Below are 15,737 nucleotides of genomic sequence, written 5' to 3'. Positions count from 1 at the left end.
TAACTGTTACTTTACATCAGTAACTGTTACTTTACATCAGTAACTGTTACTTTACATCACTAACTGTTACTTTACATCACTAACTGTTACTTTACCTCACTAACTGTTACTTTACATCACTAACTGTTACTTTACATCAGTAACTGTTACTTTACATCACTAACTGTTACTTTACATCACTAACTGTTACTTTACCTCACTAACTGTTACTTTACATCACTAACTGTTACTTTACATCACTAACTGTTACTTTACATCACTAACTGTTACTTTACATCACTAACTGTTACTTTACATCACTAACTGTTACTTTACATCACTAACTGTTACTTTACATCACTGACTGTTACTTTACCTCACTAACTGTTACTTTACATCACTAACTGTTACTTTACATCACTAACTGTTACTTTACATCACTGACTGTTACTTTACATCACTAACTGTTACTTTACCTCACTAACTGTTACTTTACATCACTAACTGTTACTTTACATCACTAACTGTTACTTTACATCACTAACTGTTACTTTACATCACTAACTGTTACTTTACCTCACTAACTGTTACTTTACATCACTAACTGTTACTTTACATCACTAACTGTTACTTTACATCACTAACTGTTACTTTACATCACTGACTGTTACTTTACATCACTAACTGTTACTTTACCTCACTAACTGTTACTTTACCTCACTAACTGTTACTTTACATCACTAACTGTTACTTTACATCACTAACTGTTACTTTACATCACTGTTACTTTACATCACTAACTGTTACTTTACATCACTAACTGTTACTTTACATCACTAACTGTTACTTTACATCACTAACTGTTACTTTACATCACTAACTGTTACTTTACATCACTAACTGTTACTTTACATCACTAACTGTTACTTTACCTCACTAACTGTTACTTTACATCACTAACTGTTACTTTACATCACTAACTGTTACTTTACATCACTAACTGTTACTTTACATCACTAACTGTTACTTTACATCACTAACTGTTACTTTACATCACTAACTGTTACTTTACATCACTAACTGTTACTTTACCTCACTAACTGTTACTTTACATCACTAACTGTTACTTTACATCACTAACTGTTACTTTACATCACTGTTACTTTACATCACTAACTGTTACTTTACATCACTAACTGTTACTTTACATCACTAACTGTTACTTTACATCACTAACTGTTACTTTACCTCACTAACTGTTACTTTACATCACTAACTGTTACTTTACATCACTAACTGTTACTTTACATCACTAACTGTTACTTTACCTCACTAACTGTTACTTTACATCACTGACTGTTACTTTACATCACTAACTGTTACTTTACATCACTAACTGTTACTTTACATCACTGTTACTTTACATCACTAACTGTTACTTTACATCACTAACTGTTACTTTACATCACTGTTACTTTACATCACTAACTGTTACTTTACATCACTAACTGTTACTTTACATCACTAACTGTTACTTTACATCACTAACTGATACTTTACATCACTAACTGTTACTTTACCTCACTAACTGTTACTTTACATCACTAACTGTTACTTTACATCACTAAATGTTACTTTACATCACTAACTGTTACTTTACATCACTGACTGTTACTTTACATCACTAACTGTTACTTTACATCACTAACTGTTACTTTACATCACTAACTGTTACTTTACCTCACTAACTGTTACTTTACATCACTAACTGTTACTTTACATCACTAACTGTTACTTTACATCACTAACTGTTACTTTACCTCACTAACTGTTACTTTACCTCACTAACTGTTACTTTACATCACTAACTGTTACTTTACATCACTAACTGTTACTTTACATCACTAACTGTTACTTTACATCACTAACTGTTACTTTACATCACTAACTGTTACTTTACATCACTGACTGTTACTTTACATCACTAACTGTTACTTTACATCACTAACTGTTACTTTACATCACTAACTGTTACTTTACCTCACTAACTGTTACTTTACATCACTAACTGTTACTTTACATCACTAACTGTTACTTTACATCACTAACTGTTACTTTACCTCACTAACTGTTACTTTACATCACTAACTGTTACTTTACATCACTAACTGTTACTTTACATCACTAACTGTTACTTTACATCACTAACTGTTACTTTACCTCACTGTTGTTGTTGTTATTGATGATGTTGTTGTTGTTGTTGTTGTTGTTGTTGTTGTTGTTGTTGTTGTTGTTGTTGTTGTTGTTGTTAGGAGCGTGTGCAGGACAGCCCCTCCCCCTCCCCCTCCATGGACGATGGGCGGCAGAGTCACATGACCTCCCACAGCAGCGGCTGCAGCTCCCCCACACACACTGACCGTACGTACACACACACACACACACACACACACACATACACACACACACACACACACACAAACACACACAGACACACTCAGCTCAGCTCTCTGTGTTGTTCTGCAGACATGCACCAGAACGGGCTGTCCTCGGGCCACGCCCTGTTAGGCCACTCCCCCAGCGCCCCGGGGCCCAGGGAGGGAGACGTTGCCACGCTGGACCTGTCTCACCACGCCAAGAGAGGTATACACCCCCCTCCTCCCCTCCCCTCCTCTCCCCTCCTCCTCTCCCCTCCTCCCCTCCCCTCCTCTCCCCTCCTCCCCTCCTCCCCTCCCCTCCTCTCCCCTCCTCCCCTCCCCTCCTCTCCCCTCCTCCCCTCCCCTCCTCTCCTCCTCTCCTCCTGTCTCCCCACGCCAAGAGAGGTATACACCCCCCCTCCTCCCCTCCCCTCCTCTCCCCGCCTCCCCTCGCCTCCTCCCCTCCCCTCCTCCTGTCTCACCACGCCAAGAGAGGTATACACCCCCCTCCTCCCCTCCCCTCCTCTCCCCGCCTCCCCTCGCCTCCTCCCCTCCCCTACTCCTGTCTCACCACGCCAAGAGGACCCACTCTGATAGAGGTACACCCCCTCTCGCTCCTTATTCCAAACGGCCTCTCATTCACCCATTCACACACCAATGAATGAATGAATGAATGAATGAATGAATGAATGAATGAATGAATGGTCTTTATTGTCATTGATATAGTACAGGTACCAAACAACGAAATTTGGGAGGGGGGGGCTCCCCTGGTGCTAGGAAAAAAAAACTAAAAAACAAGAAGGGAAAGGAGCTGGTTTACATAAATAAAGGCTATGTACACTATCCACTATACTATACTATACAAATAAAACACTGTGCTGTACTCTATGCTATGCTATACCTATTCTAACATTTCCTATTCTCTGAACCTTATGTACCCTAGGGTTGTCATATTGCACATAGTGTTATTGCACATTCATTTAAAGTGTCGCAGTTTGCAGGCTTGAAATGTACACATTTGTGCCTCAGCACTACACCTGATTTCAATCCAGCAGCTGCCATCAATCCGTCCAGACTGTCCAGGGCCCAGAACCTAGGTCTTTGCTGTGTTCAGGGCCTGAATGGCCCTGGGGTAGAAGCTGAGCTTCAGTCTGTTTGTCCTTGCGAACATGGTCCTGAACCGCCTGTTCGAGGGCAGCCGAGCAAAGTGTTCGTACCCAGGGTGGGATGAGTCTCTGGAGATCTTGGAGGCCTTCCTGAGGCAGCGTGTGTTGTACAGCTCTTCCAGAGAGGGGAGGGGGGCGCCGGTGATCTTCTGGGCCGATCTCACGACTCTCTGTAGCGCATTCCTCTCTGCGGCTGTGCAGCTGGAGAACCAGTTGCAGATGCAGTAGGTGAGGATGCTCTCCACTGCGCAGCGGTAGAAGGCCACCAGCATCTCCTGTCCGATGTGGTCCAGGAGAGGAGAGGAGAGGAGAGAGGAGGAGAGGAGAGGAGAGCAGATGAGAGGAGAGGAGAAGAGAGACAAATAATTCAGCTAAATAATCCATTAAAGCAGTGAGGAGGAGGAGGTGAGTTAGGGAGCGATTTGCGGAGCGTGAATTAATGAACGGGGGCCGCAGCGTCCTGCGCTCCCTCGCCGTGAGGTCATCAACGTAACGACCAATGGGTGAGGGGTGGGAGGAGGGGGGGGAGGGTGTGGTGTGGTCTCTCCGTTATGAAGGTTTGCATTAGCTTAATGAGGACGGCGTCAAGGGCGAGCAGTCAGCAGTATTTACACAGGAGGGGGGGGGGGGGAGGGGGGAGGAGGTGAGGGAGGGGGCAGGGAGGGGAGGAAATAGGACAGCATGTTGTAATAATGTTGTAGTGAAACTAACGGTGAAACTGATCTGAACAAAAACAAAACAACACTGAATTAAATCTCTAAGAATCTGAACTTTGACCCCGTGGTTGTTTGTTTGTTTGGTTTCAAATCCAAACTGCCGGAGTGTAGAGAAGACTAGAACAAGACCCGGTGCTTCCTGTTTCCTGTTGTTCTGGAGGCCTGTGGTCCTCTAACATTTACATTTTTGGTATTTAGCAGGCGCCTTATTCCAAAGCGACTTCTGGTCCTCTAACAAGGCTGGTCCTCTAACAAGGCTGGTCCTCTAACAAGGCTGGTCCTCTAACAAGGCTTGTACCATATTTTCAGAAACGCTCCATTATACACAACAGACCTGGAGCGAGTCAGGACAGTCCCCACTTCTGTTCGCTAGCTACATTGCGGGGTTCGACAGAAACATCGTAACATAATTGCTAAACAAGTTAACAAGTAAAATGATTTGGGGGGCCGATATCTTTAGCTAGCTAAAGTAACTAGCTTTCTATATTGTTGTCTTAGCAGTTGGTAAAAGAACAGGATTAAAATAAATATATATGAGCAATAACATATCGTGGGCTTGCTGCAGCAAGCACAATAACAACCCAACATGTCCGCCTGAAGCGACAATACTGGGATCATTCGTGATTGGGCTACAGGCAGTCAAATACTAGGCGAATGTGTGTGTAAGACACGAATAAACATGGATTTCATGCATTTCAAGTGGCATATTTGTAATCATGACGACGTAGCCATGTCTAAGAATGCATTTCACCATGTTAATTCCCAGTATAGTGAAAATACCACCGCTCATCCGTGATCAGACTTAGCTGGGGTGCTGCAGCTGAAGAGTATCAAATAGAGTGCAAAAAAGCAGCATCTGCACACTCAAATCTGTGCAAAAAACGATGTTTATTGCAAGCTTTCGGTCTCAAGGCTCTCGGACCGTAAACAACAGCTGTATGACGCGTCACTTATCAATCAGACCAATCAACGGTCTGCAGCGTCACATCGTAGCACGGATAGAACCTTCCCTCTCCAGTCAGGAAGGGTAGCTAACACCAGTACGGTACCACGGGCCCGGTACGGCCCGGTGGGCAGTGGGGAAAGCAGAACAAACCGGGCTCACGGGTTCTGGTACGGTACGGTACGGTACAGACACCACACCACAGCAGCTCTCTCTGACCTCAGCACTTTCATCTCTGACTTCAGTCAGACTCTCGGCCACTCTGGCTGTTTCTGCTGACTGGCAGACGTTTCACGTGGCGAAGTTCAGCCCTGGGGACGGGGGGGAGGGGGGGAGGGTGAGAAAAGGAAAAAGAGAGAGGATTGGGGAGTGGGGGGGGGGGGGGAGAGAAGGGTGAAAATTAAAGAGAAAAGTGTGACCTTGGTGTGTAAATGATGAAGCAGAACAGACGTTTGTTACTCAGTGACGAGAGATCAGCTGATAGGAGGGAGGGCGGGGGAGGGGGAGGGAGGGAGGGGGAGGGAGGAGGAGGGAGGGAGGGAGAGATACAGCTGAGTCTGCAGGGGGGAGGCAGAGGGGCCACAGGGGTGCAGTTGAACGGCCTCCTCTGCTCCTCTCCTCTCCCCTCCTCTCCTCTCCTCACCTCTCTCCTCCTCTCCTCTCTCCTCCTCTCCTCTCTCCTCCTCTCCTCTCCTCCTCTCCTCTCTCCTCCTCTCCTCTCCTCTCCCCTCCTCTCCTCTCCTCTCCTCCCCTCCCCTCCCCTCCCCACCCCTCTCCTCCTCTCCTCTCCTCCTCTCCTCTCTCCTCCTCTCCTCTCCTCTCCCCTCCTCTCCTCTCCTCTCCTCTCCTCCCCTCCCCTCCCCACCCCTCTCCTCCTCTCCTCTCCTCTCCCCTCTCCTCCTCTCCTCTCCTCTCCCCTCTCCTCCCCTCTCCTCTCCTCCCCTCTCCTCTCCTCTCCTCTCCTCTGCTCACCTCTCTCCTCCTCTCCTCTCCCCTCCTTTCCTCTCCTCCTCTCCTCTCTCTCCACCCCTCTCCTCCTCTCCTCCTCTCCTCTCTCCTCCTCTCCTCTCCTCTCCTCTCCTCTCCTCTCCTCTCCCCCTCCTCTCCTCTCCCTCCTCTCCTCTCTCCTCTCCTCCCCTCTCCTCTCCTCTCCTCTCCTCTCCTCTCCTCTCCTCACCTCTCTCCTCATCTCCTCTCCCCTCCTCTCCTCTCCCCTCCTCTCCTCTCTCCTCTCCTCTCCTCTCCTCTCCCCTCCTCTCCTCTCTCCTCTCCTCTCCTCCCCTCTCCTCTCCCCTCCTCTCCTCTCTCCTCTCCTCTCCTCCCCTCTCCTCTCCTCTCCTCTCCTCACCTCTCTCCTCCTCTCCTCTCCCGTCCTCTCTCTCTCTCTCTCCACCCCTCTCCTCCTCTCCTCTCCTCCTCTCCTCTCTCCTCCTCTCCTCTCCCCTCCTCTCCTCTCCTCTCCTCCCCTCTCCTCCTCTCCTCTCCTCTCCCCTCCTCTCCTCTCCTCTCCTCCCCTCTCCTCCTCTCCTCTCCTCTCCTCTCCTGACACTGCGTACTAATTACCCTGCACGAGAGAGATGCTTTCAGGAAGGAGGGAGCGCAGGCAAAGGAGAGAGAGGGGGAGGGAAAAGAAGCGAAAGAGCAGAGAGATAAGGTAGGGCAGAGAGCAGGAGAGAAGGGGGGGGGAGGGAGGAGAGAGAGAGGAAGGGGAAGAGGGAGAAAGAGAGAAGAAATGTGTTTCATCTCTGAAGCACCTTGAGTGAGACAGGTGTCTGTTTGCTCTGCCAAGATGAGAGGCTGAGATGGAGGGCTCTGAAGATGCTGTGGTCAGCTAACTCTGTGTGTGTGTGTGTGTGTCTGTGTGTGTGTGTGTGTGTGTGTGTGTGTCTGTGTGTGTGTGTGTGTGTGTGTGTGTGTGTGTGTCTGTGTGTGTGTGTGTGTGTGTGTGTCTGTGTGTGTGAGTGTGTGTGTGTGTGTGTCTGTGTGTGTGTGTGTGTGTGTGTGTGTCTGTGTGTGTGTGTGTGTGTGTGTGTCTGTGTGTGTGTGTGTGTGTGTGTGCTCATCTAATCATTCACCATCACACCTACACACACATACACACACACACACACACACACACACACTCACACACACACACAGACAGATACACACACACACACACCTACACACGCACGCACACACACACACACACACACCTGTCAGGCTGCATCTCAGTACAGTCTAGTGGAGCCTCTCTGTTGTAGCAGAGGACAGTAAAAAGCAGCCTGTCCTTTTAATCCCAGCAGCCTCGGAGGAGACGTTAGCCAGCGTCGCTAATTAGCATGCTCCTGGCAGGGAGACCCCCCCCCCACCCCGCGTTGCCGTGACGAGGAACTGCAGCCTCAGCACAAGGCTGTCAGGGAAAGGTCCCACTCCCTCAACCTTGACGCTGGAAAGTTTGACTTGTCAGACGTTTATTAGCAGCATGCGGAGAGGAGAGATATGGATTATGGATAAAGGTCCTGAGGTGTTCTTTACTTGGTGTTTTTTTTCCCCCTGTGTAGAGAGAGAGGGGGGGGGTAAAGAGAGAGAGAGACAGAGAGAGAGAGAGATGGAGGGAGAGAGAGACGGAGAGAGCGAGAGACAGAGAGACAGAGAGAGAGAGACAGAGAGAGAGAGACAGAGAGAGAGAGACAGAGAGAGCGAGAGAGAGAGAGAGAGAGAGAGAGAGAGAGAGCGCTGAAGGTAATAGTATTCATAGTAATAGTTCTCCATGCCATGCAGGAGGACAGACGTGTATCTGAGAGAGAGAGAGAGATGAAGGTGATAGTATTAATAGTGTGTGTGTCCAACACTCAGGAGAGCCTTTTCCACCTGTACGTCTTAAAGCTACACTCTGCAATTTCCCCAACTCCAGACTCACGTTTATTATTAGAAAGTGGTATCGTAGCTGTGGCTTAGCCAATCACAACCTCTCATGTGTCGTGTCGTAGCTGTGGCTTAGCCAATCACAACCTCTCATGTGTCGTGTCGTAGCTGTGGCTTAGCCAATCACAACCTCTCATGTGTCGTGTCGTAGCTGTGGCTTAGCCAATCACAACCTCTCATGTGTCGTGTCGTAGCTGTGGCTTAGCCAATCACAACCTCTCATGTGTTGTGTCGTAGCTGTGGCTAGCCAATCACGTAAAACAAGACAGGACCAGCCAGTCACTGTAGTTCTCTGTCACCACGACCAGACAGTTATTATAGTACATTTCCCTACACAAGGCAGCTCTACATAGGTACCTTACATATGTCATTGAAAGACATTTTATATTAAAGTAAATTAGAGTATTTAAAAAACAGAGCATTTAAAAACAGTCAAAACAGTTCTTAATAAAAAAAGAACAGTTAAAACAACCTGCAGAGATTCAGGCTAACAGCTAACAGCTAACAGGTCAGAGGAGAGATGACTCATCGCCTCTTCCTGTTTCCTGTTTCCTGTCCACAGACGAGGGCTTCCTGGGCGCCCAGACGGGCAGGGACGGCGGCGGCCATGACAGGCTGTCCTTCCCCCGAAACAAACTGCTGCCGGGAGGCCACGCCCCCTTCCCGGGAGGCCACGCCCCCTTCCCCTTCCCCGAGGGCCTGTCCTCCATAGAGACCCTGCTCACCAACATACAGGTGAGGTTCTGCTATGTGTGTGTGTGTCTGTGTCTGTGTGTGTGTCTGTGTGTGTGTGTGTGTGTGTGTGTGTGTCTGTGTGTGTGTGTGTGTGTGTGTGTGTGTGTGTGTGTGTGCGTGTGTGCGTGCGTGTGTGCGTGTGTGTGTGTGTGTGTGTGTGTGTGTGTGTGTGTGTGTGTGTGCGTGCGTGTACATACAGGTGTGTCTCTAAAGCCCAGTTTATGCTTCTGCGTAAAATCGACAGCGTAGGCTACGGCGTAGCTTGCGTAGGCTTGCGTAGGCTACGGTGTAGATTGACGCGCACCTCTCCAAAAATGTAAGTACGCGGCAGTGCCTACGCAACCGTAAGCTCTGTGATTGGTCCGCTTGGTAGCACATGATTACGACATGATTCCGACTCTCTCGTTGGCCAAAATGCGGAAGCCATGACAGAAATGTCATTTACTTTTTCTGTAATCAGGCACAGCCTTCCTGAGCGCGATTCACATTTACGAGATGTACAATCCTGTTTATTTAGAAATAAATGATTAGTTACAGGGAGCCCCATGGCTGTTCGTTGGGTTTAAATTATATTTATGATAGACATATTTAATGTTAAGTTATCTATAAGAACTATGATTGGTACACCGACCAACGCGACGCGGTCCGCGGACCAACGTAGAACTATAAACTTGGAGAGCCCTCGCGTAGGCTACGGTGTAGCCGCGCTTAAATTCGACGCAGGAGTATAAATCAGGCTTAAGACACCTATCTATATCCAGGTGTGTCGTTAACACTAGAACAGCCATGGGTGACCTTGTGAGTAAAAAAAAATAAAATAAATAAAAATAATATATATATATAATAATAATAATAATAATAATAAAAAATAAAAAATAAAAAATAAAAAGTTTTAGTAAAGGCGATAGGGAGAAGGTTTTTCCTTCTATCAGTGGCCCCGGGCCCGAGCTAGATTACTCTTCCTGCAACGAATGATGGATTGCTGATTCACATGCTTAGTATTCAAATGTATTGATTGTAAGTCGCTTTGGAATAAGGCGTCTGCTAAATGCCAAAAATGTAAATGTGAGTAAAAATAATGTTTATATCTTTGCACTCAATCAAATTTCAGGACCCTCCTTTCATGACTTGTCCTAGATATGTGCGTTCTACCACCCAGTATCCTTACATTTTCAACATCACATCAGGATAAGCTAGTACGAAGCTATTTTGCTAGTTCTTCTGTGTAGGAGGCAGGCTAATTTACAAGACTCTAGCCAACTAGTGGTCGTTGTGTGTAAGTAGCAGCTTTCCATTATAAAGACCCCTGAGGCGGCTCTTATAGTAGGTAAAAAAAGCACGGCTGTTCTAGTGTTAAGACACCGATCTATCTGCATCCAGGTTCACAGCAGAAGGGTGTGTGACCTCCCTGACCTTACGACCTCTCTGTGACTCTCTGTGACCCCCAAGCAGGGCCTGCTGAAGGTTGCCATTGACAACGCGCGGGCGCAGGACAAGCAGGTGCAGCTGGAGAAGACGGAGCTGAAGATGGAGCTGTTCAGAGAGAGGGAGCTGAGGGAGGCCCTGGAGAGACAGCTCACCATGGAGACCAAGAACAGAGGTAGGACTACACTACCCAGCAGACACCACGGTTTAGACAGAAGGACAGAGGTAGGACTGCATTACCCAGCAGGCACCACGGTTTAGACAGAAGGACAGATGTAGGACTGCATTACCCAGCAGGCACCACGGTTTGGACAGAAGGACAGAGGTAGGACTGCACTACCCAGCAGACACCACGGTTTAGACAGAAGGACAGAGGTAGGACTGTGTTACCCAGCAGACACCACGGTTTAGACAGAAGGACAGAGGTAGGACTGCGTTACCCAGCAGACACCACGGTTTAGACAGAAGGACAGAGGTAGGACTGCGTTACCCAGCAGGCACCACCGTTTAGACAGAAGGACAGAGGTAGGACTGCATTATCCAGCAAGCACCAGGGTTGGGTTTCTCCTAGACAGAATTACAGAGGTAGGACTACTTTACCCAGCAGGCACCACGGTTAGGTTGGGTATCCCCTAGACAGAAGGACAGAGGTAGGACTGCATTACCCAGCAGACACCATGGTTTAGACAGAAGGACAGAGGTAGGACTGCATTACCCAGCAGACACCACGGTTTAGACAGAAGGACAGAGGTAGGACTGCATTATCCAGCAAGCACCAGGGTTGGGTTTCTCCTAGACAGAAGGACAGAGGTAGGACTACATTATCCAGCAAGCACCAGGGTTGGGTTTCTCCTAGACAGAAGGACAGAGGTAGGACTACGTTACCCAGCAGGCACCACGGTTAGGTTGGGTTTCCCCTAGACAGAAGGACAGAGGTAGAACTGCACTACTCAGCAGGCACACACACCTACACACACACACACACACACACACATACATACGCCAATACACACCTACCTGGGTAGAACTTTCAGGCACTGCCTACACTGGTTTAGATCCTACCTACAGGACAGAAGCTACTATGTCTCTATTGGCAACTTTGTGTTCGACTAAATTAAAATGACATGTGGGGTTCCCCAAGGATCAATCCTTGGCCCCCTCCTATTAAAATTATACATGCTTCCATTGGGACACATCATAAAAATGAACAAAATTGCCTACCACAACTATGCGGATGACACTCAAATCTACATAGCCCTCTCACCGAACGACTCTAGTTCCATCGACAATCTCTGTAAATGCAAATAAACGCCTGGATGACACAAAACTTTGACAAAACAGAAATAATTGTATTCGCTGCACCTGACAAAAGATCGAAAGTCAGTGCAAAACTCTCTCTCTTCAGTCCTGTGTTTCCTGTGTTTCAGTCCTGTGTTTCCTGTGTTTCAGTCCTGATCCAGAAGCGTCTGAAGCGTGAGAAGAAGACCAAGCGCAGGCTCCAGGAGGCCCTGGAGGTGGAGCTGAAGCTGAGGGACCAGGCCGAGCTCACGCTGCAGCAGACCCCCGCCCCCGACCTCCACCACCACCACCCTACCCTGACCCCCCCCGACCTCCACCACCACCACCCTACCCTGACCCCCCCCGACCTCCACAACCACAACCACGCCCACGACCTCACCCACGCCGCGCTCAACGCTAACGCTAACGACCACGACCACAACCACACGGCTCTCACCGGTAAATACAACCACACTACCCTTAGCGCTAACAACCACAACCACACTACCCTTAGCGCTAACAACCACAACCACGCTAATCTAACAACGACCTCTTCATCATCCCCCCCCCCCTCCCTCCACAGACCCGCTCGCCCAGGAAGTGGACTGTAACCAAGGCAACAGCACGACGGATGCCGAGGCTGCGATACAAGGTGCTTGTTTCTGATTGGCCGCTACGTTTCCTGGTTGTCTAAGATGTCGTTGGAGTTAAAGTTAGGAAGCCTCCGCTTACTTAGGCTGTGTGTGTGTCAATCCACTGTCACCCACACACACACACACACACACATACACACACACATACACACACACACACACACACACACGCACACACACATACACACCAACACACACACACACACACACATACATACACCAACACTCACAAACACACACACACACACACACACACACATACACACACATACACCAACACTCACAAACACACACACTCACTCACACACATCCCCCCCTCACACACACACACACACGAACACACAAACACACACACACACTCACACACATCCACACACACACTCACCAACACTCACACACACACACTCACTCACACACATCCCCCCCCCACACACACACACCAACACTCACTCACTCACACTCACACACACGCACAAACACTCACCCCACACACACGCACACACACCAACACTCACACACACACGCACACACACCAACACTCACACCCCCCCTCACACACACTCACACACACAAACACACCCCCCCCCCCCACACTCACACACCCCCTCACACACACACACACACTCACCCCCCCCACACACACACTCCCCCCCCCCCAACACTCACACCCCCCCTCACACACACACACACACACTCACTCACACACATCCCCCCCCCCACACACACTCCCCCCCCCCCCCTCAGTAGGTGGTAGGTGAGGCCTGTGGGACTGCCTGGCTGTCTGGTGCTGGCAGATCTAACATGGAGCCGTTAAAAGGGAAAGTTAATTGAATGTCAGTGAAGCACAGAGAGAGCAGGGCAGAGTAATTAATGGCTGTCTTAATTGTCCCTCCTGATGTATTTTTGCGTGGACGTCGTTTGCATAATTTGCATGCGGTGATCAATCTTTCTAAAGGGGCTCTGCTCTGGCAGACAGGGCAGCCAACACAACAACACAGTGTGTGTGTGTGTGTGTGTGTGTGTGTGTGTGTGTGTGTGTGTGTGTGTGTGTGTGTGTGTGTGAGAGACAGGAGAGTGTGTGTGTGTGTGTGTGTGTGTGTGTGTCTGTGTCTGTGTCTGTGTGTGTGTGTGTGTGTGTGTGTGTGTGTGTGTGTGAGAGACAGGAGAGTGTGTGTGTGTGTGTGTGTGTGTGTGTGTGTGTGTGTGTGTGTGAGAGAGACAGGAGTGTGTGTGTGTGTGTGTGTGTGTGTGTGTGTCTGTGTGAGTGTGTGTGAGTGTGTGAGAGACAGGAGAGTGTGTGTGTGTGTGTGTGTGTGTGTGTGTGTGTGTGTGTGTGTGTGAGAGAGTGTGTGTGTGTGTGTGTGTGTGTGTGTGTGTGTGTGTGTGTGTGTGTGTGTGTGTGTGAGAGAGTGTGAGAGACAGATCACACTGACACTGGACTCCCTTCTACTCCTCATAAATCTGCAGCTGACAGTTCATTTTCAAATGGACGAATAACTCAGCTAGCTCTGTCTCCTCACTCAGCTAGCTCTGTCTGCTCCTCACTCAGCTAGCTCTGTCTGCTCCTCACTCAGCTAGCTCTGTCTGCTCACTCAGCTAGCTCTGTCTGCTCCTCACTCAGCTAGCTCTGTCTCCTCACTCAGCTAGCTCTGTCTGCTCACTCAGCTAGCTCTGTCTCCTCACTCAGCTAGCTCTGTCTGCTCCTCACTCAGCTAGCTCTGTCTGCTCCTCACTCAGCTAGCTCTGTCTGCTCACTCAGCTAGCTCTGTCTGCTCACTCAGCTAGCTCTGTCCTCCTCACTCAGCTAGCTCTGTCTGCTCACTCAGCTAGCTCTGTCTGCTCACTCAGCTAGCTCTGTCTGCTCACTCAGCTAGCTCTGTCTGCTCACTCAGCTAGCTCTGTCTGCTCACTCAGCTAGCTCTGTCTCCTCCTCACTCAGCTAGCTCTGTCTCCTCACTCAGCTAGCTCTGTCTGCTCACTCAGCTAGCTCTGTCTGCTCACTCAGCTAGCTCTGTCTGCTCCTCACTCAGCTAGCTCTGTCTCCTCACTCAGCTAGCTCTGTCTGCTCACTCAGCTAGCTCTGTCTGCTCACTCAGCTAGCTCTGTCTGCTCCTCACTCAGCTAGCTCTGTCTGCTCACTCAGCTAGCTCTGTCTGCTCACTCAGCTAGCTCTGTCTGCTCACTCAGCTAGCTCTGTCTGCTCACTCAGCTAGCTCTGTCTCCTCACTCAGCTAGCTCTGTCTGCTCACTCAGCTAGCTCTGTCTGCTCACTCAGCTAGCTCTTTGTAGCACCACCACGCTGTTAACCCTTTATGGTGGGGAGGCTGGTGGAGGGGAGGCTGGTGGAGGGGAGGCTGGTGGAGGTAGAAATCGAAGGATGAGCCCGTACTCCGATATCTACCTCCACCAGCCTCCCCTGAGTTCAGTAGATGATTTGACGTACGGTGTATAATGTTATCTATGTGTGTTATATTTGTAACATTTGGACTGTGATATTCTTTACTGTACTTCTGTTAAACGTACGTCAGGCCTGCTGATAGTGAACACCCCTCCCCCACTCACTTTTTTCTTTCATCTGTCATCCTCAGATGGGAGACTCTTCCTGAAGACCACGGTGATGTACTGAGGCGACGGGGGAGGGAGGGAGGGAGGGAGGGAGAGGGGGAGGACAACTCTATGGATGTTTCTGTCGATCACGCCGTCACAACAAGAGAGGAAGCAGGAACAGAGTCTCCAGGCGTTGTCACGGCGATGGTTGGAGAGAGAGTTGTTTCGTACTTTGTGGACTCGGAGGCCGGGGGAGGCTGGTGGAGGCTGGTGGAGGCCAGGGGAGGCTGGTGGAGGCCGGGGGAGGCTGGTGGAGGCCAGGGGAGGCTGGGGGAGGCCGGGGGAGGCTGGTGGAGGCCAGGGGAGGCTGGGGGAGGCCGGGGGAGGTTGGTGGAGGCCGGGGGAAGCTGGTGGAGGCCAGGGGAGACTGGGGGAGGCTGGTGGAGGCCAGGGGAGGCCGGGGGAGGCCGGGGGAGGCTGGTGGAGGCCGGGGGAGGCTGGTGGAGGCTGGTGGAGGCCAGGGGAGGCCGGGGGAGGCTGGGGGAGGTAGAAATCGGAGGTCTCCGGGCTCACTGTAAGGCATGAGAGGGAATGAGGACTGGTGTCGAACACCTTTCATCATTCCATGCGTGGAAGTGCAGTGCAGCCTGCAGTGTTGCCAGATGGGCGGTTTTCCAGCCCAATTGAGGCTATTTTTTATCAATGTGGGCGGGTTCAGACCAATCTGGCAACACTGGCAGCCTGTCAACTACTGGCAACGACCTCCACCTGCCTCTACTGCTAGAGATATATACTGTATGTCTATAGAGAGATCTGTCTCTCTCTCTGTCTCTCTCTCTCTCTCTCTCTCTCTGTCTCTCTCTCTGTCTCTCTCTCTCTCTCTCTCTCTGTCTGTCTCTCTGTCTCTCTCTCTCTCTCTCTCTCTCTCTCTCTCTCTATGACTCTGAAGGATTCAGGCCATATTATAAGATCTA

The 15,737-nt window shown here is 49.4% G+C and overlaps 1 protein-coding gene across 1 annotated transcript in view; it reads left to right on the top strand.

Annotated features, from left to right (window-relative positions):
• Nucleotides 1-14,822, top strand: part of dachc (dachshund c) — a gene marked incomplete at both ends in the record, with an annotated part of 15,287 nt that extends 465 nt beyond the window's left edge. Inside the window, 5 exons of the mRNA XM_080539834.1 lie at nt 2,503-2,619; nt 8,688-8,860; nt 10,313-10,460; nt 11,735-11,850; nt 14,805-14,822. Of these exons, the coding sequence (XP_080395960.1) occupies nt 2,503-2,619; nt 8,688-8,860; nt 10,313-10,460; nt 11,735-11,850; nt 14,805-14,822 (572 nt within the window). The remainder of the gene's footprint in view (nt 1-2,502; nt 2,620-8,687; nt 8,861-10,312; nt 10,461-11,734; nt 11,851-14,804) is intronic.
• Between the last annotated feature and the right edge of the window lie 915 nt (nt 14,823-15,737).

This window comes from Nansenia antarctica (genome assembly GCF_963989245.1).
Source record: "Nansenia antarctica genome assembly, chromosome: 9".
NCBI classification, from domain to species: Eukaryota; Metazoa; Chordata; class Actinopteri; order Argentiniformes; family Microstomatidae; genus Nansenia; species Nansenia antarctica.
Note: the sequence above shows the minus strand (reverse complement) of the source record. Positions and strands in the feature narration are given on the sequence as shown.